This window comes from Neolamprologus multifasciatus, chromosome 2, assembly GCF_963576455.1.
Source record: "Neolamprologus multifasciatus chromosome 2, fNeoMul1.2, whole genome shotgun sequence".
Lineage (NCBI taxonomy): Eukaryota > Metazoa > Chordata > Actinopteri > Cichliformes > Cichlidae > Neolamprologus > Neolamprologus multifasciatus.
In genome coordinates this window covers 20,707,614-20,729,381 of record NC_140440.1, presented here as the reverse complement: position 1 = coordinate 20,729,381, position 21,768 = coordinate 20,707,614, and the positions used below count along the sequence as shown (strand labels likewise).

At 42.5% G+C, this 21,768-nt stretch overlaps 1 protein-coding gene across 2 annotated transcripts in view; it reads left to right on the top strand.

Annotated features, from left to right (window-relative positions):
- The window catches only part of tenm1 (teneurin transmembrane protein 1), a 210,987-nt gene that overhangs the window by 18,982 nt on the left and 170,237 nt on the right, over window positions 1–21,768 (top strand). For both annotated transcript variants that reach the window (XM_085134297.1, XM_085134305.1), the window contains exon 3: window positions 987–1,319. In XM_085134297.1, the coding sequence (XP_084990423.1) occupies window positions 987–1,319 (333 nt within the window). The remainder of the gene's footprint in view (window positions 1–986; window positions 1,320–21,768) is intronic.

The following is a 21,768-nucleotide window of genomic DNA, read 5'->3' as shown; positions in this document are numbered from 1 at the left end:
TGGTGACCAATCTTTGGCTGCTTTAATTCCAGCAGAACAGTATGTGAGCCAGACTTGGTCTTGACCCCATCAAACAGGCACAGCAGGACACATCGCTGGTCAATGGAGTGGTCAACAGGACTGCGGCTTTTATTGAAACGCTGCGGTTCATGTTCAGAGGACCTGACCTAACACGCGTATTAGCTGCGCTAAGTGAGAAGGAAGGGAAGTGTTTCTTTCCTGTGTTCTCAGAGGGGCCTGTGGTACCAGGCTGCTATCTGTATGGATTTCAATTGATGCCCTCATTTCTTCACAATTACATCAGTTCCTTCACTTCCACTTATACATTCTAAACAGAAAACTCATGTGGTGAGAAAGGAAATTTACTCAACTGCCTCTACAGGAAAAAAAAAAGTAGCACTCAATTGAATTGAATTGAATTGCAGTGTAACCAGAGGACTAACACAGTATATCTGATGTTCTCAGATAACAGGTTGATGCTTGGGATTGGAGGGCGTTCTAATACCTGAAAGCATATGAGGCTCAATTTTTCCCTCAGTCTGAGTCAATATTAATAAGGTTTGATCTTTATCTGATCTCTTCACCCCACCAAGGAGAATATAGATGAGATCAGTGCTCTGTTTGAGCAGCAGTTCAATACATCTCGAGCTCAATAACACACATCAGGCAGCCCGAACAGGATATAGCCTCACTGCAAATTGTTAAGAAAAATTGAGGCTGGCATTTTGATTTGGACCTCTGCTAAAAAAGAAGAAGAAAAAAAACGAAAGAAAAAAAAACTTTTAATAAATGCTTGCTCAAATAACAGCCTGCCTGTTGGAATAATTTGGGAGGTGTGCGCTGTTTGGCTTGTAAATGCCTGTCTCTAGCAAACACCTGGTCAGCTTAGTCGCTGAAGCAAATAAAAAACACACGCCAGTATTAGAGGCTTTGCAGTTCTTTGGCTGTGCGAGCTCATTTTGCATGTCTCCCCTCCCTCCCTCTAGATTTAGACTTCTGTAAGGCCGGGCAGTTGAGAAGCCCAGACTTTCACATCCACCAACAGCAGCAGCAGCAGCAGCATCAGCAGCATCAGGAGGAGGAAGAGGAAGTGTTGTGCTCTGGACCGACCGGGCACGTTCACAGCCACGGCTACTCCCTCGGCGTGGGTTCGGACGTGGACACGGAGCCGGAGGTGGACCCGTCTCCTGCTCACGGCCTGCAGCACATGTGGATGCGCGGCCTCAAGTCTGAGCAGAGCTCCTGCCTCACGAGCCGCGCCAACTCCGCCCTCTCTCTCACTGACACCGAGCACGACAGGAAGTCTGAGCCTGACAATGGTGAGTGGAGAAAAAAATCCTCTCTTCTTACTCGTTAATGGGATTGTCCATCAGCAGTGGAGATCGGCTTGGCAGATAATTTAGTAGCACACCTTCGATGATTTTCTTTTCTACAAGCAAGGAGAATGCAGCATGTGGTGAAGTGAGATGGTGTTTCACATCCTACACTTATAGCCTCATTATAGAAAAGAGTAGAAAAAAACCTGTCTCATCAATAAACACAAAAGAAAAACAACACCTAACATTCTTCTTTTTTTTTTTTGAGATTTAAGTTACACCCCTGGGCAATTGCGTGATTGAAACTCTCAGTGTTTGAACTAAAGCTAATGCCTAAGTTCCTCTTTCTTTGAAGGCTATTTGATCTGACTAAATAGAGTAAATGTACTATTGGTTATTTAGTCTCTGAAGTGAGCTCTCATTGAAGGTGAAGCTGGGGTTGACTCTGAGCTCAAGGAAAGTCCAGTGATGAACATCCACAGAATATGAGTTGGAGAAAGGATTGGAGATTTTGGATTAAAGGAATTGTAGCGGTCCCATGTCTACAGTGCCTGACTGGCTGCCTGAGGGCAGCTGACAACCGCCTCTGTGGGAAGACTCTAGCCTAGAAGGAAGGAGAAGTTGAGAGGCAGGCGAGGTGGGGAGGGGGTGAAGATATTGGGCCAACTAGAGAAGAGCCTGGGATGGTGCCAGCTATCTGTCTTGCGCTGCTGGGCTTGGCTGGGCTCCCTGCAGATGGAGAGTTAGTTAGAGGTGCACGCAAACAAAGACAGAGCTCTCCAACCCGTCCCCAAGGGCACTGTCTGTTTATGTGCCGCAAAAAAGGTGGAACGTATTCAGTGGCTGAGAAAAGGAAGGGCGATGGAGAAAAAGAGAGAGGGGAGAAGGAGAAGGGGCAAGCAAAAAATGCAAATGAGAGAATAGAAATGGTAATGTAATGGTATAATTAGAATGAGAATAAAAGGGAATGAGTGGTTGAGGGTAAAACAGGTGAAGGAGACGCTAGTTTCAAGTGAGTGCTAGACAAAGATGGTGAAAGACTGGGAAGACAGAGGATAGAGCGAAAAAGGAGCTAGAAAGGTTTTGGGATGCTTGGGAATAGCTGGTGCACTGGACAGGAAGTCAGCGTCACTGAAAATGAGGGTGAGAGAGAGTGGGAATGCTTGCAGCAGTACACAGTAATCAATTTGTGATGGCTACATGCATATGGTCCAAAGATATTACCATTTCAGATGAGGGACTCTGTCTTTATCCGGGGTCAGAATTAAAACTGCAAAAAAAAAAAAAGAAAAAAAAAAAGGTGGAGGCAGCTTTGAATGCAGCAGACAGCAGGGAATAAGGATGGATGAAGTCACAGACGTAAGAGGGGAGGATTAAAATGTTCAAAGTGTTGGGCTTTGCTGCTACAGTGCGCCAGGAAAGCCGGTTTATGTGTGGATTTCATGTGTCACATGATGATGTAATGCATGTCCTGTGGCTCTCTCTCCAAACTTTTCTCAAGAACACGCTCTCCCCCCTTTTCACTCACACCTATGCTCCTCTGCTGCGTCCGTATCCTTTTTACTCGGCAACCTTATTCCCTCTCCACCACCGGCAGCAGCCCATTTATTCTTATCCTCTTCCTGTCCATCTCTCTCTGAGACATGGCCAGGTGTGTCCATGCGTGGCATCCTCTAATAGGAAATGTATTATGGATGTCACATTTCTCTCCATCAGCACAACAAAGTCTCACACGCCCCTCTGTTCCCGGCGATAATGAAAGTTAGAGGCACTCGCAAAAAGATGTTGGCGTGAAGGGGCTGAAATCAAAAAGCTAACGTCCCTGCCAAAATGAAAGTGCATTTTAAGTCGGCCCGACCTTGCACTCCCTTTGTCTTCAGAGCTCACCCCCCCCCCCCCCAAACCTATTAATGATGTCAGCTTCAAACTGGCAGGAATCCTTTTGTTCCTGGTCTGATTGAAGCTGACAAGTCAATTTAGTCCCCGTGTGTGTGTGTGTGTGTGTGTGTGTGTGTGTGTGTGTGTGTGTGTGTGTGTGTGTAGGTGTGAGAAAATAGAGAGAGGGCTCGACAGATTAAGAAAGAGTAAAAGAAAAGGAGATTCAGCTTGTGTGTGAAGCCACATTTGTACAGACGTCTGTCTTTATTCTCTTTCATGTTTGTGTGTGTGTGTGGGAGGCTGTGTGGTGGGGTGTGTGTGTCCACCTGTGACACCTCCCTTGAGGAAGGCTGCAGGCATTTTCGAGTGCCAGTCAGACCTGCTGACAAACTCAGGGAAACATCAACACCCCGAATTGACGACAGTTCATCGCAAGAACAGAGGAGATTGGCAGTAGAAAGAAAGTGTAGTTCAGCTGGAGTTTACTGCTGGGAGATGCACACACACGTACACGACATGGACAAAAGAATGTGGACAACCAGGTGTCAGTCTAAAATGCAGTATACCTTTATCTGGGAAAGCATTACATAAGACTTGGAAACCTGGAGTGGTAGTGAACACTGATTCTAAAGTAGTTCATCCCAAAAGAAGTTGGCTGGGAATGCTCCGGAGTGAGTGACCTGAAGGTGTACCAACTACAGGTTAGTGAGAAAACATATGTGTTATGATAACAAATCATCAGAAAGACGATAGTTGTATTGCAGAATAAATGGATTGGACAGTAAAACTGACTGAAGGAGTTCAGGCCTCGGGTGGCCAGCATGCAATAAATCTTTTGACTTGAGCTTGTAAACTGTGTAAGTCTGAGTGTGACAGCTCGTGTAAGTGTAACAAAGCTAAGAAATCCATTTGATTGTTTATGTTTTTAGGTGTATATATGAATAATTTAAAATGCCATCCTTGTTGTGCTGCATGCATAAATGTGCACAAAACAAATCTGGCTTTGGTGATGCACGTATCAGTCCTCCCTCTGTAGCTGCAGGGATTTATAATATTAATAAACCTAGAGGGAAGACTCCCACATTCAGCTGTAAGCAACAGACTAAGTCCAGTCATGCTCACTAGTTCTATTTTGTGGACTTGAAATCAAAGTGAATCAGGCAGAACTGTGGTCAAATGAAACACACACACACCTCCTTAGTCTCAGGGGCTCTGTAATTTTTATAGACTAGATTCTGCAGCTTTAGTCCCGTGTGCGGGAGAAATCCTGTTTAACCTATTACAAATATATTTTTCCCCAAAAAGCAGAGGCTTGAGACAGATATTACGTATCGGTATCGGTCCAATACTGATGTAAATTACGGGATTGGATATCGGAGAGAAATAAAAAATGTAATCTGATCCATTAAATATCAAAAAAAGCACCTCACAAAACTTGCAACACTGCGTAACTCTGCTCATAACCGTAGCACATCGGAGCTGTATGCGTCACGTGATAGAGCGGCTATGTGTATTTGTAGCCTGGCTACCAAACTCAGAGGAAGTTATCCCAGAGAGAAGTAAAGCAAGTGTGTAAGTTCATCTCTGATTGTTTGTAAAGCATTCCCACGGTAAGCTTAACAACCGATATATGGAGCGACTGCCTCTTCTCTCTCCCTCTCCTGGTGGTACTTCAATCATGAAACTGATTAATGATCAGCTGATCGGCTTTTCTGTCGCGAGTCTGTCTCTCTTGTTTGTTTTTGGCCCACTTCGCGCCAGAAAAAGGAAACCAGCGGCTGAATAACAGCAGCACGTTTAACCTTGATAAGTTGTTGTTAGAATTTATTTAATATTACTTTCTACTCCAGGATCTTTTTCCGTCCAGCTGACGGCTGGTAACTGTGCAGGGGCGGATCTAGCAAAGTTTAGGGCATGAACAGGGAAAAGGGGGCACAAAGACATACTTTTCTTTCTTATTCTCATTTAAAATGTCTAGCTTTTAATAAATAATTATCTGAATCTTACACCCAAAGTTTTAATCTTATGTAAAATATATAGAAGTCCATTACTGTATATAGTAACTGTTAAGTCTAATATACCCTAGTAAGCTATAGTACTTTTTCCTTTGGGAAGATACCATATCTGCAGTCTGCAATTCTGTTGAAGAAAGATGTTGAATCTATTTAATTATTCTTGAAATTTTTTTTTATTTCTGTGCATTTTTTTTCCACACTGCATCAAATTAAAGTTGATTATGTCGATTAAGCATCATGAGGTGGAGGGTGGGGGGTGGTTCCCTATTTTTTTTTTGCTGGGAGTTTGCAACCCTATTAGTTAGGTTGCTTAATATTTCTGCTAAGTACTCTTTAAAATACCAGAATAGGGAGGATGGAGTAGGTTTAAGTTTATTAGATTGATCAGTATTGCTGAACTATGGAATATTTTGGGTGCAGTGTATTTTTTACATACAGGTATAAAAGAATAGCTTTAGTGTTGTTGTTTATTTAAACTTGAGTATGAACTTATACAAAATGCAGCAATATATTAAAAAAACAGTTTTATTGATTAAAAAACACATTATATCGGATTCATATCGGTATCGGCAGATATCCAAATTTATGATATCGGTATCGGACATAAAAAAGTGGTATCGTGCCATCTCTAGTTCAAACCTGCCATTAACTATGAACCTTAAGCTGGAAACCCATTAGTTGATTTCTTTGAAGAGTAGAGAAACACAGAAAGAAGCTAGTCTCACCACCCAGTTGCGCTTTTGTGTTTAATCCATATAAAAACAGGGATGTAAAAATATCAGTTTATTGAGAAAGATACATAGTATTTGTTTAACTGTTATTTTATGTGTAATACTACAGTCACAAAACTGTGTTGGAGACGGCAGCGCAAACTAAATTATTGCAACCGTGTTCAATGACCTCTTGATCTTGTTGGCTTTTGAAATGGTTATTTTGTGCACATAGATGACAATAAAAGGGCAAACACAGTCAGTCTGCCATCTGTCTGCAACTGAATGGGGTTAAGGTAGCAAGTACATGCAATCTGTTTGTGGTAATACGTGATTATCTGTGGTAAACTGTCAAACAATTGCAGGTTTGTTGCTGTCTGCAAACACATAAATTCACATAAAGTATTCAGATTCAGAGTCCTGGCAGAACCTCAAAGATTTGAAATAGAAATTCCTCCAAACACAGTGAAATTGTCGCTGCAGGACAGTGATTTAATGTGAAAATGATACAAGGTGCTCAGCAACTTTGCTGTTTTACAGGATTATAACCAAATAAAACCAGTTAGCAAACAGTTAACAGTTCACTGCAATTGTTTGGAGACAGGTTGCCTCCCGCCAGGCAACGTTGCAATTTTTTTTTTACAAATCACCAGCAGGTTACCGCCCTTTTTTTCTTCTATTGAGACTGAACCATGAAAGGTTGCTCCTCTATTCTGTACATATGAGTAACATCTCTACTTTTTGGCAACCCTGCTGTGCTGAAACTACTTCAGAAAGTCACTGTTGCCTTTTACACTGCTGCTTGCATATAAATTAAGTAAAAAAGACCGGGTTAATAAATAGGTTTATGATGGCGAGGGTCATTGACTCTGGTGTTCAGTTACTTTGTGACGGTCAGAGGCCTATAGTAAATGCTGAGACACAGACGAGAGAGGGCTGATGAGAGAGAGGTGTCAGTCTTCTGAATTACTGCAGCGTGGAATAATAATCATAAAAACAAACATTAGCTATATAATCTGAGTTACAGCGCTGTCATATAATGAGATGCTAATTACTTGACTTGTTTTTCATCAGTTGAACAGTTTTACTGGTCACCCTCTTCTTTAGGCTTATCTTTCTCCCCGCTACTTTTGAGATTGACACATTGACGTGTATCAGACAGCCTCCTGTTTTTATATCACTGCGCGTTTCATCCATCGTCCATGAGCAGAACGGGTTCCAAGGCGTCCGCAAACAGGAGTCCAGCGAAAGGCCCTATCGCTCTTTATACTAGATAACTTTCTGTGCTAAATGCAAATATCTGTGTAATTACCCGGACCTGAGTAAGCACTTGATCCCGATTGGCCGCAGGATGTCCATTACTTTTTAAAAACTTGACAACTCCCTTAAAACTGTCTGATCGCAGCGCTAAATTAATACTCTAGAAAGGTCTGAATGTTCCCTTTCCGCCATACTCTGCAGATAATGGTTTGAAGAAAATGGGTTTTCAAATTGCCTCAAACATTTACAGTCTCCGAGTTACCAATCAGGCTTAATGAAAGCAGTGCTCTGAAAACACGGCTCAGTGTGGATGTCGTTCCCACGGGTCGAGGTAGGTTGTCCCAGATTTGCCGATCTGACCCGTCGCCGACGTTGTAAACACATTAAGACAAAAAGCCAAGCGATCACAAGATGACTTTAATGTGTAATTGATTGTTAATTAATTGAACATTTGTATTCAGTGTTGGGTGTTATCTTTTGTCACTGCTTAGCAGCCTGGTATTAGATGAAATTTTCAAAGGAATCGTGTCAATAAATGAATATTAAAAGCCTTTGATCATGTGATCTAACGCCCAAACATAATCTGAACAGAAAAATGCAAGGCCCCTCCTCGTTCAGTCTCACCAGACATGAATTTATTTACACTTGACAGCTTGCGGGTCTTGGATTCAATTTGCCCACACTCATTTCTCAGACAAATTTTCCCTCAAGTACTAATTTCTTTGTTGATGTGTTTAAAATACGTTTCAATTTTTTTTTTTCAAACAAGGAACTGTCCAAGATGGATTGCAGAATGCCATCAATTTAATCATTTTTCCATCTCAAAAATTAGAATTTGATCCCTTTTTTAAAACAAAAAAAAATCTTTGTAAATGGAAAACATTTGGGACGTGTGTCGTCGGTTAGACTAACCAATCTTTTTGGAGACTTTACAAACAGGCGTTGAAAGTCAGTTTTTTGTGACTATGAAAAGATTAATTGCTTAAGTTTGAGGCTTTTTCACGAGTGGAAAAATATTTGGCAATTGTAGCAGTAAAGCAGTTAAAAAAAACAAACCACGAGACGACAGCAGTTTCACTCACACGTCTATGTGAGAATTCAGGCATGATTTCAATGCGGTGCTTTCCATCTGCATTACAAACTTACCGCTAATTCAAAGTGCACTATAATTACTGGAGAAAGGCTCTAGAAGGCAATCCTCACTAATTGTCATTATGCTCTTTTTTTCAGTAAATGAACGATAAGCAGTATTAATGTTCTCTGCCTTGAATTAGAGTGTGGAAGTTACCCTGTAACAGAGTAGATGCTGCAGGTTTTATACTTACCAACACTAAATGAGGCATATTGCCCCAAAATAGATTGCTCCTTTTTAGACCTTCAAATAAAGTCATTTAAAATATATATTTTTTTCATAGTGTGGCTGTTGTCCTTGCCTTGAAATAAGACAAGCATGAATGTTACCTTAAACATAAATGTTACAAGCCGACTATAAACTAGGTTGCTCGAGGGCCTAGGGGACTGCGCAATGTCATAGAGGAGCCTCATATCCTTTGTAAACACGGTCCATTATTTTTATAATGATGTGCCAAAGTTTTTTCAGTCAAGTTTGACCAAGCTGTGTTCAAGTAAGAAATTGCGGAAGGTTAGCGAGGGCATGGAAGGCGTCTGGTGAGAGAGCGGAGTACAAAAACTGACCACACGGTTTAATGAGAGTGTGAACGGCTCGGGGAAAGACAAAGCAGGGGAGCAGAGAGTGGAGAGAGAGCCGGAGAGGCTCGCTAAGATCCATCATTAAAAAAGGCACTGGTGAGTTTTTTTTTTCTTTGACAGTAGTCATTTGATGCGCGTTAAAGCTATGTTTGAAATACCATTCCTTACCATTTCTATGCGCTGATGGAACTCAGTGAAACAGCAACAGGTGTTAGATTTCAGATGGGATTCTGATCCGTGTGATGCAATTCTGACAATTATTAGGCAATCTGGACTTTTAATTAGATAGTGAGGGAATTACACATGGCTCGTGTAAGCTCTCTTATCCAGGGGTATCAGATAGGAGCGTTTAAGCAATGTGAACGAAATGGATTTTGTGTGTTTTCCCCCCTTCTGATGTTGCAAGACACAAATCTCCTCTTGGCAGCTCCGCGACCTCGATAACCTCCTGGGAATCCAGAAATGACAATGCCCTCGGAAATTGAGATGTCTGCAGATGTGCCGGTGAAACCGCACATGTGGACACGCACGAGACACACAAGCCCCATCCCGCTCTCTCCTCCGACCTCTTTGGTGTGTTTTGTGTGCGAGTGCAAGCGCAGGTTTAAGTGGACACATCAGGCAAACAGCCACGTACTTTAACACCCTTCTTGCCTTCCAGAGGCCCAAGGGGTTTTGCAGGAATGGATTTGTCTATTAGCTCGTAAAGAACATTGCTCAGTGCCATATCGATCATCGGAGCTGTAACGTTTAGGGTCTTTAAGTTGTAGAGTTGATCTAGAGGTACATAGGCTCCCCTGGCTATTTTACCAGAGTGAGAGATGATCAACTTAACCCTGATGTTGCGCTTGGCCAGAGGAAACGCTATAAACACATCCGCTGGAGCCAGAAAGCGTTTTTATTGAACTGCTCGTTCAGCCATCCGGGAGAGGCTGAAGAGTTACCATGAATCCGCCAGGTGCCTTGTTGTAGCAGCAGTGCAGTTGTATGGTTTTCCTCTTCTTTAATGGTGGTCTCATCACGCAGTTAGCCATGCAGGCCTCTGTTCTTGACAAGCTGTCAGGATGTCGGACCCCACCCTGTTGTCCTAATGATGGACTCGTACAGCTCACTGATCCAGTGAAGGACCTGCTGGACTGTAGAGCTGGTTGATGCGGGGTTAGGGATGTGTGTTTGTGAGTGAGAGAAAATGAGACGAAGAGAAAGAAAAAGTGAGATGCGGTGGGAGAGAGAGAGAGATAATTTTCTGTTCTTTCTCCCTCACCCCCTCCTCCATCATCATCCCGCTGCCATGGCAACAGTCATCAAATCAGAACATCAGCCGTAGCTTTCATCTCAAGCTGTCCACTGGTTGCCTACAGGCTGTATACATAAAAACACTGCAATGGAAAAATCAGAGTCCAGCCATTTTAATAGGCGGCTAAATTGTACAGAATCCTGCAGTCACCTACAGAGCAGAGGAGGTGAGAGGCAGACATATTTTATTTCTCTTTTTTTTTTAACATAAACAGTCAAATAAGCAGTCTTAAAGCCTGTTTTTAGCTCGCAGCGCTGTTGGTATTAAAATGAGAGGCGAGCACAGTGAGTGGCACATGAATAAGCTCGCAGCAGAAAGGAACAATAGCCCCGAGAGTGTACCGAGAGATTAGTGCAAATCAGAGTGTTCTGCACTAGGGAAGAGAGGCTGAGAGGGGGTGGAGGACACAAAGGTGCCTGTACGGACACGCACACATGCACACTCGGATGCCCACACACGCTCCTGCTGTTTTTTGCACTCTGTGTGTGTGAGGGGGTCAGTCGGCTATGTATTTTGGAGGTGTGGTAGAAAGCATGAACTGTAGTGACAAGGCAGTGGTTGGATGGGAGGATGAAACAGAAAAAAAATGAAAAGAAAAAACAGAAATCAAATAGGATTCGCTTATGTCTCAAACGCTTGTATGAGCACAGACGCCCGTGTGAATGGTTAGCTCGAAAGCCTAAATGAACAATGACTGAGAAAGAGGGAGAACAAGTGAACGGGGACTTTTACGTCCTGCACAATGCCATCCTCGGTGTTGATGGTGTCTCCTGTAATAAAAAGAAAAAAGCTTGTCTGAATAATGAACGCACAGATTCATTGTTAGTCTGACGATCAGAATCGCTATCTGAGCCTGCACGGGGATTCAAATGCCAGTCACAGCAATAACGGCGTGCCGGTTTTCCCACCATTACCAGTTGCTGCCATTTTAGTTTAACCACTTGTAGTAATGGCTGCTCCTCTGTCGCATCAGTCCTCAAACTGCCAGGGATTCTTCTGCCATAGCTGCGTCAGCGCCAGCGTTAAAGGCTGCCATCCCAGTCATGGTGCCAGTAGTGAAGGCTGTTGTTACGTGGCACGATGCCCTGAGCCTGTCAGACCTCCAGGGTTTGTGCACCACCTGTCATTATCAGCGCTCGGCCCTGGCAGCTTTGGACAACTAATGGTCCGCTGGGTCTTACCCAACAATCTGCTGACCAATAGGAGTGTTGAATGGTCGGACATGCACACGCATGCCAGGGAACACAGTGACATGAAAACACAACCTGTCTACATCTGAGGAAAAATTACTTTTATTTGTTTTCTTTCTTTCTTTTTTTTTTTAAAGTAAGGTGCGAGTTGAAGCTTAAGCCACACTGAGAAAAGTAGTGATGTATGAGTCTATTTCACTCATTCACTTCAGCCCTGGGATGGAGGAGAATTGTCTGTATGATTTATAGGATTGGATTGCAACCTTTTTCACAGACAGCTTTTAATTGAAAAAAGCCACAATAGGACTTTGGAAAGCCATTAATTGTTACGGTTAATTAAGGTAAACATTAAATGAAGAGATTTTTAATTGGTTTGCTCTTGATGAGGGAAGGGATCTAGGGTGACCAGAATCTGCATATGTAAATAACTGAAAACTCCTCCAGGCCTTGGCTTATTACTCGCTCCCTCGCCTTTTTTTTCTGTTGCTGTTTGTTTTCCCGTCTGTTTCTGACACTGTACCTCTTTCTGTCTGTGCACACAGTGTATGTGTGCAAACACACACACACACACACACCTTGAGGCCCGACAAAGCTGTCAGAAACACAAATGGGGCGCTTTCGTCTCGTGGCATTGATGTGATGTATGTACATGCTTAATGCTAAACTGGCGGTCCCTGAAGAGATACATTTGCTATGATGAGACATGACAGATTGGCAGAAGACGTCACCTTCATATTTACGACACATGGGATTACCCCCAGGCTTTCAACATGCAAAGGAGGCTGTTTTATTTATATATATATATCTGTGTTTTTAAAAAGTAACTCCTTTAGAGATGTGCGTGCCACCACAGAATGCTAGATTGACCACCAAATCAAATTTGCCACACTGTGGCAAAGATTGTACGTTTGAAAACTTTCACATATACGTCAAGAATTCGTCTGTTTTTTTGGTGGGGCGAGGCTTCTCATTTGCTTCTCCTCTAAACAGCTGCCACCTGTGCTGGGGGAGCGGGCGGTAATAGCACACCCAGTCGCCTAGCTTGATAGATCGCTCTAACACCAGATAGATAATCATGCTGTTAAATAAATCGCTTCTTAAAATGTTTTGGAATGCTTCTAAAAGCTAAAAGCATGAGCATTTTATGGGTGAAAAAGAGACTGTTGGTGTCAGGGGAGGAGATGGGACTGAATTTGCATTGCGTAGTCTGCAGGTGACGGTGTGTGCGCATGTGTGTGTGTGTGGAATGAAGCAGGCAGACAATTGGATGGCTGCTTGGTCACCCGGTCACCCTGCTGCAGTAGGAAAAGCTTCTCGTGGCCAATGCAGAGCTCTTGCCAGTGTTTTGCAAAACCTGAATGTGCTAGCGCTGTCCAAACAGATGCACAATGTCATTTCCAGATAGGGTTTGTATGAGTGTATATGTGTGCGTATGTGGCGGGGTGAGCATGTGCTTGTCTGCGCGTGCTTCCAAGGGAGTGTTCACTTTGTATTCGTGTCTGTGTGTAAGTGTATTTTGCTCCAAACAGATGTTTTTTGTTTTTTTGTTGTTTTTCAATGTGTGTGTACGAGCAGAATCAGATCAACACCAGCCGGTGCAGTGAGTCTGGCCAATGTGGATAATATTCAGTAATTGCTATGGCCAGTATTACACACGTACACACAACACTGAAGAGACGAGGTAAAATGAGATATGGAAAGAGCACATGCAAGCAAGCTTTTACATGAAATGTACTGTGAGATTTTATGCTTTGGCTGACTCTGTGCAAACAGCACATTAACTCAACATGAATCATCATCATTATAAGTAGCTTTGCTATTGCAGGAAATAGCACACAATCAATTGTATACCCCCCACCCCCCACCCCCAACTGAGTACTCAAGTGTGAATGACCACTTTTAGACTTGTGTGCTTCACAACATACATACAATAGGCTTATTGTTTTTACAGCCTATGACTTTACTAGACCTAAAAGATCTCCATCTCCATTACATTTATGTATCTATTTCCAAATCATAATAACAATTAACCTTATAGTATAAGATAAAGACCCTACAATAATATGAGAAATATGGACAACCCCCTATGTGCAAGCACAATGGCAACAGTTGAAAGGAAAAACTCCCCTTTAACAGGAAGAAACCTCTGGCAGAACCAGGCTTAGGGAGCATCAGCCATTTGCTGGTGACCGATTGGGCATCAGAGGAGGAAGACGTGACAAAATACATGCTGTGGAAGAGAGCCAGAGATTAATAATAACTACCGATCAAATGCAGAGTGGTGTATAAACACATTATGAGTGAAGAGGAAACACTCATTGAAAGGCCCCACCAACCTTGACCTATTGCAGTGGAACTAAGGGAGGCTTCAGGGTCACCTAAACCAAACCTAACTCTAAGCTTTATGAAAAAAGAAATGTTTTAAGCCAAATCCAAGCTGGGAGCTGATTCCACAGAAAAGGGGCCTGAAAGCTGAAAACTCAGCAACCCATTGTACTTTTAGAAACCTTAGGAACCACAAGTAAACCTGCAATACATCCATCCATACACCTTTCCCTATACATCCGCTTTTTGTGTTGGTATAATGCTGTTGCTTAACATTATATTTGTTGCATCATTTCCTTCTGGAGATCTCCTGCTAGGTTTGTAGCAGTGATCGTTGTAATTGGGGCAGATGGAGACAGGTGGTTCATTGATCTTATGTATTTATGTCAGCTGAAGTACTTGACATTTGTTCCCTGGGTTTGTTCTGCTCCACAAATGGTGCACTTTTACCTGGTTGGTGATGTTTCCATTACTTGTAGCCAGCACCTACGTCATGACTGTGTTAGGCATGACAGTTCATGCTCACATTATAACAGTGGAGAGCGTCCGAAACGCTCCACTTTTTTGTCTGATGTTCTCACAAAAAAAGGAAAACAAATACTGAATACATCCAAGAAATTAACAAACAACCATCTGTAAACACTGATGTCTAAAGAAACACATTCTATACCTTGTTGGATCCTAACGGGATGCCTCCAGGTGGAAAAATGCATACTTTCGCTACAAAAAATGGATATTATAACACTGAATAATTGCACATATGCAACCATAGATCGCACACATCTCTCCTTTTATAGGATTTCTGTTCACATTTATCTCCCAACGAGAAACATTTGTCAATCAGAACACAAGAACATAACAAATCCCTAACTCCCTAATTCTAGAAATAAAGTACACCCAGTGAATTAATGAAAAACTGTGGGCACTGTTTGGAACTTGTGCTCAGTTTTGTCATGGCGACACTTGGTCTCCATGTGGTCTCCCTTGGCTTCACATTTTAAAACACAATGTTCCCTTTAGCGTAATTTTCCAACATCAAACACAACTGCTGTCATTTCCTAAGCCCAGTTTTTGTCCCTGAATTGAAGATGGAACGAAAAAGATAATGGCACTGATAAAGCTCCCACACAGGACACACGCTCAGTGGTCACGATATTTATATCACCTCTACACCTCCGGCTTCCTTAAAGCAAGAAAAAAAGAAAGATGCATGTGTTTGGTGTCCAACGTTCTTTGGGCACCATGTCAAGGCACAAACATGAATTAAATTAAACTCAATGTTGTCTGTTGCCCAAAGGGTGGCGTTGTACTTATAGTCTTTGAGACACCCAGAAGCAGCCATGCCAAATGGTAAACAGACTAGTGCTTTTCTAAGATACTTGGCAGGCGGATTGGAGAAGCCAGGACCACGGCACTTCCAACAGGTAGACTTGCTCGACCTCCAGAGCTACACCCACCGCACAAGTGGTTCCAAGGATTTGAACGTAATCCCCATCTTTATGTTGCCCAGTAAGAGACTCTTCATAAAAGACTAAAAGCAAAAAAATCTGTACATTTAAAAAAAAGAAAAGAAAAGGGAGCAACATGATTGACAGCAGCATTAATCTGCGAGGTATATGCAAGGATACATGCTGTGACTATTTTTAGTAAAGGCAGCTTTAAATGCCGAGGTACATGGTGCACACCTGTGCAAGCAATCATTAGGAAAATGAAGGCAGAAAACAAAGTAGCAATCAAATTCAAGAAAATGAGGAGGAGGAAGTGGCTGTATAGGCATATCATGAATGAGTGGACTTCATGCTAGGCTTCTGTTTGTGTACTGCAACTCTTTTTCTATGCACTTTATAATCCTGCGCTAGCAAGAGGGGTTCGTTTACTTTTTCCCTGCCAGCACTACCCGTGTTTGGATACAGTATCCCGCATTTACACGAACAACTCAAGTTACAGCAGTAGATTGTATTTGTTCATAATTGCAAACGAGACGAGGATCTGACAGTATTTCAGAGGTAATCCTTGTTGTAGATTGTAAGCCATCTGGATATGTTAATGCAGTGGTTCCTAAACTTTTTTCGCTGGGCCCCCCTTTGTTTTACAGAAAAATGTTCGCGCCCCCCCACCCCCACCCCTTGCACGCGCGCACACACGCACGCACTAACACATCCTCCAACCACACACACCCACATTTTGCTCAATTGCGGTTTATTTCACACCTCAAACATTTAGTAAACAATTAAGCAAAAACAAGTAATCTAAGAAAATAAACTGCTAACTAATTTACACTACGTCCACACCTACATGGGTATTTTTGAAAACGCAGCTGTTTCGTCCACACATAAACGGCGAAAATGGAGATTTTTTAAAACTAATTTTTTGCGTTTACGTGTGGACGAGGAATAGAGTTCATGTGCCTTTTTTCACGTCAGCTGTGCGCCACGTTATTGTTTACATGAGAGGAATTGCAGAATGGCAGTTAGTCAGATTAACAGTATTTTGTCTCTATCTTCAGGTTTTACACGCTTACATATAAACACGCAGTTACTGTCTATTTAGAAAGGCAGAGGCGTCACGGTGTGATTATTTTACATGTAGTTGTTTTTTTCCTGTGTAATAATATTCAACATTGCTATCAATACATTTTTCAAAAAAAAAAATGCCTCTCTGTGCAAAATGGGTTTAAAAACATGAACAACTGTGGGATACTGTTTGTCCGTGATTTAGACAGGCGGAACAAATCGTGGCAGGATCAGCCTGATGTTATTTGTATCCCACAGTAACTTTACTGTATAAAGAGCAAACATCTCCAACATGTCAGGAGTAGTTAGTCATTACAACAAGTGTTTGTGAACTAAAAATCAAGAATGTGGGATACTGTTTGTCCGTGATTTGAACACCCCAGCGCTGCTCCCGACAAAGGGAAAACCAATTCTGCAGGGAGACCTACCTCGGCACTTGTGCAGGTGAAACCAAAGGGAAGATATGCTTCGCTATATTTTCTAGTCTTTGGCTTAGAATGAAGTTGGTTTGGAAACATATTCAGCGATGCTTCATCTCCTGCTTTGCGTTTGTGTAGGCGCCCCATGCTAGCAGCATTGTTTTTTTGGGTTTTTTTCCCTTATCATGCCGCGCCCCCCCCCCTTGCAATGGCTCTGCGCCCCCCCCTAGGGGGCGGGCCCCACACTTTGGGAACGTCTGTGTTAATGTTTGAGGCACATTTGAGGACAGATAACAATGTATAATTCATTCACTAAAGACGTTTGCACTTGTATTTTGGTTTTAGGAGATTAAAAGACATTGCATCAAGTCTCTTTGAATATCAGTCCTAATAAAGACTTGCTACTCCAAAAGCTTCAAAGTGCCTAAATTATGATTGGACGGCTGCTGTTTGGGGGAGGGGTTTGATTTAATTTGTTAATTGGAGGAAAATGATGAGAAGGATATAAAATGAAGCATGCAGGTGAGTATCATAAGCCACTTTCCTTTTTGTACATCTCTGTCTTTTTTGGGTGTTTTTTTTAAGACAGAGTAGATATTCTCCTCTTAAGGTCTCTTTCCGTCCCTCGAGGGTCTGGTGTTACATCCGAGGTACATTCATCTATTGTTTTTCTGTCTGTGGTGGAGTAAAAAAGGGAAAGACTGCAGCCCGGCTGGGCTGGATGCACGTACAGTTTGAGAACGAGCAAAAAATGAGTCCGGTCTGTGAGATGTGTTGAGAGATGATCACCTCGGGGGAAGCGTGAGCTGAGCCCCCTCGTAGTGAGAAAGAGAGTGAGAGAGAGAGATAATGGGCTGTGCAGCCGACAATAGGTGGACACAGGCTTTTCTTCTTTTTCCTTTTTGGGTCAGCACCAGAGACAGGTCGGCACATAGGCAGAGTGAGGGAAATAGATGGGAGCAGGAATGAACGAGTGCTAAATCTCGCCCCCTGGTTGCCCTCAGTCAAATCCTCGCCATTATGCTCTCTTGGCTGATTTATGTGATGCGGGTGGTGCCGCGGTATCTTTTCTTCCTCCTTTGCGAAACAGGAAACAGAGATGGCAACCATCATAAAACCAGATTTGGAACCGTATGCTTGACCTGTGCCACACAAAGGCTCCAACCCCCCCCCAAAAAAAGCAACTAAATATAAATCTTAGTTTAGTCTGAATGCAATTTCTCGTTCTCAAAGCCCTCTTTTTTGTTCCTGGTGTGATCTCGATTAGGAAGGACTTACGCAAGAGCTGTTTACATGTGGACCATCTCGGCTGAATGGATCTCCCCTGACAGCTCAGCCGAGGGGATGTAAAGAAAAAGGTGAGGGAGGAAAGTGGGTGAGACGCGCAGTTGTGTGCTACATTAACGGAATGAATGTAGGATGGTACACAATCACTTCTAATGTTTGGCTAGAGGCGTAGAAGGAAGATGTGAGAGAGAAAAATCTACGGATTAATGTTCTCATGACCACTGCACGGCGAATGAGAGGCAGCTCAGTATGGTTTTGTTTTTTTTCACAGATGAAGGTCGTGATTGCGTGGATGTAACACAGGCTATAATTGCCGCTGGAATAAATATGGCTGGTTGGTGGTGCTGCAATCATCGGTTAATACGTTAATGAAGACACGATGGCTCAGAGATCAAAACGTCTCCAGCTGAGATAGCTGCTCCCGCTAATTTTACTTAAACAAGCACAGAGTAGCTCTACACTCCGGCATGTTGAGCTAAAGTATTTCTTTTGTAAAGTGGGTTCTTTCATGCCACAGTATACACTTTGTAGTTTTGGAGCAACATAAAATAAAAGCCAGGGAGTCGCAGTTGAAGTTAGACTAGATGTGTTTTGTTTTGCCAACAGATGACATCCGGGGATCAACCTGCACATGGTGTTCGTTCATTTGTCAAGCCTCTTTCTCTGTCTCTTCCTCCTCTCTCCCTCCGTTTCTCAACACCTCTCAGTATCATCAGCCACAGACTCTAACCACCCGCGGCGAATTTGAATTAACAGACGGCATGCTGCTAGCAGCACCTTGCTTGCCACTGAAACAGATTCATCACACAGACCTAGATTCTGCCTCCCCCCACTAATACACACATACAAGCATAAACACACTTTCACCCTAGAATAGCGCCTCGCATATCATGCATCCATGGTGTAACACTCTTCGCACTTCCACACTGTACTTTGTGGTCAGGAGAACAAAAATATCGGTAACAGATTCTTCTCTGTGGCTTCCTTCAGGATGATGCAAAGCCTTTTAGCTCGCTGTGGTTGCAGGTTAGCAGCAGATGAAATGCTCCCCTGTATTTTCTGATCTGCTCAAAGCCTGGTCTACACTTTAAATACATCCCCTCTCATTTCTCCTCAATTGACACATTTATATGAGTGGGAGTTGCTTGAAAATCAATCTCCATCGGAAGTTGAAAGGGAGAGCGAGGCAGGTTTGCCCACAGGTCAGAGGTGCATTGTGGGATATTGACTAGTCCTTGGTGCTGCAGTAGGCGCAGTGAGAAAACACATCTACACGGATATTATTGACAAAGGCAGCACAACCCTGCACCTCTGTAAAGATGACAGGAACTTTATTATCCTCTGAGAGGAAATTCGCTTTCGCAGTCGATACATGAAAACACGAAACGCACTCAAATGGAGGCGTACAGGAGGGGTTCGTCTTTGCACTGAAAAGCATATTTCTTTACCACAAAAAGCACTCACGACACTCATCCGCCATAAACAAGTTTCTGATGGTTAAAGATCGAAATGTGGTTCCAGGTTGGTTTAAAGTAAGAGCAGCATTTTCCAATATATATATCGCATGATGTATACGAGTCATACAATTATTAATGAGTACTCTGTAGTTTGACAGCGGTTTAAAAGCACTGTCTGTGCTTTGTCGGTGTCTGTCAGCTGTGGACCTTGAAAGCACTTGCCCAAAGACATCCCAGCATTGCTTCTGGCTTGGCTGAACATGCCATCAAGCATAACTGACAGTGTTTGTGGGTGGGAAGCCAGTGCGGGATCATGTTCTTGTCAGCAACAACAACCGCCCCGTGGGGTCACCTGTATGATGGCAATGGGTTCTAAAGCAAGAAAAACTCCTTACAAAAGAGAAGCAAATAGTTTGTCTACTCCCTCCCAAGGTCAGCAGTTGCAGGGACTGTAACGTAGGGGGGGGTAAGTGTCCGTTGAAAAGGGCTATCATGTAGATTTTTTACATTTTTAGCTAGCGTGATGTTTATGGTGGCCCTGAGGGGTCAAATGCACCGTGACTAAAAAATGCTGCCAAAGGAGACACAACAGAATCAAAGCTGAATAAGGCACAACGGAAGTACAATAAAATGAAACCTCACAACAACATAAAGGAAGTGTCTTTGGGGAGATATTAATGTGACAGAACAGCTGCGGAAGTCAAACCAAACCATACAAAGGACTGAAACACACTTAAAGGAAGTGGGGGAGTCATTGGTGCAGGGCAATGTGTTGTAGTCACATGATTCACATAATACTGTAGATAAAGGTTAGCTGTTTACGGTTAGCTTGTCACTTTGCGGTTAGCTTGTCACCTAAAAACACTTCTGTTGTGTTTTGTGAGTTTTATCGGTCTTTCGTTGTGTTTTGTGTGCTTTTACAATATTTTTCTATTTCCTGGTGTTTTCTTATGTTCCAGTGCGTTTGACCTTTCAGGGCAAACGTAGATATTTTTTTCTTAAAGGTCTTTGCAATCACCTGGCTCCACAATTGTACCTTTGAAGTTAAAAATGGTTCTGTCCAAGGTAGCTTCTCTTGGACTCAACTTTTCTGATTGTGGAGAACAGGCACTAGAAAATGTGACAAAAAACAACAAGGTATGTGTGAATGTTGGCCAAAATCCACTCAAGGAAAAAAATACTGGCGCATTATTAAACCAGAAGACATAAACTTTCTTCTTTTGCTTGGTAAAGAATGATTTGTTCTGCTTAGCTTATCTTGAGGTATTAATTATATTCCAGTGAGAACAAAAGTGAATAGAATAGAGACCATGACATAAAGGGCATCTAAAGTTCAGCCAAATCAAGCATTAATAAAAAGCTTCATTGGCTTAATTATTTATTTGTTAGTACTGCTATAAATCCTGAAAATTTAATGTAGGTTCTTTTTTGCTCGTGCATATCAGAAACAGAGTACAGCTACAGCCTCAGAAGCATTATCTATTTCTTTGCAAGTACTAGATGATATTGAGACAATCATCAAGTCTTTGTGAATATCAAATTCGTTATTTCTTCTTATTTTGACATCAAATGATCATTTAAAAAGTTGATGGTGTTCAAGAAAACTCGATTTTGCGCAGCTGAGCAAAGTCGAGGTGGACATTAAAAAAAACAGAGCATTTTATTTCTTCTTTGTAATTTTCTCTTGTGTAGGATCTGAAACTAAGATTGATAGAACTACGTAGCTTACATAGGCAGGATTAATAGAATGATTAATCCTATCAGGACTTCAAGGCCACAATGCACAGATATGTAATTGCTTGTGAAAGGGCACAAAGCTTCTGATAGCTTCTGCATATGTGCAGTCTATCAGGAGGTGGGTGAAACACTGGTTGAGGGGGTGTTCGAGTTCTTTGGAATAATATAAATTACAGTAGAGCTAGTCCGCTAGTTCTACATCCCCCTGGAAATACTGACGTTTTAGGTTTGTTAGGCTTCTGAAAGAAGCTTGTCATTTCACATTAAAGTAGCCCAACATTGCTGCTTTTATGGATCTCCTCCTCACCGAGGAGAAATAATATATTTATGTAAAGATTTAAGATGGAAGGAAGACAAGGTTGTCTACTCTTACCACATTACCTTCCGTGTGTGTGTCTATTTAAATACTTGTGTGCTCTTGTGAGTGTGTGTTTCCATTATAAGGCATATGCCATCCTGCGTTATGGTGGGAAGAGATGCTGGCTCTTACTGTGACTGTCACATCTATAGAGGAGAAGGGAAGGGGATATTTCCTGTTTAGATGCCACCAATTTCCTCTTCATGCATGGCGCGCACGCACATGCAACGCACACACGCACACAACTGATAGATTTATTATAGCGTGTCAGGAAAGTGCAGGCTTCACATTTCAGC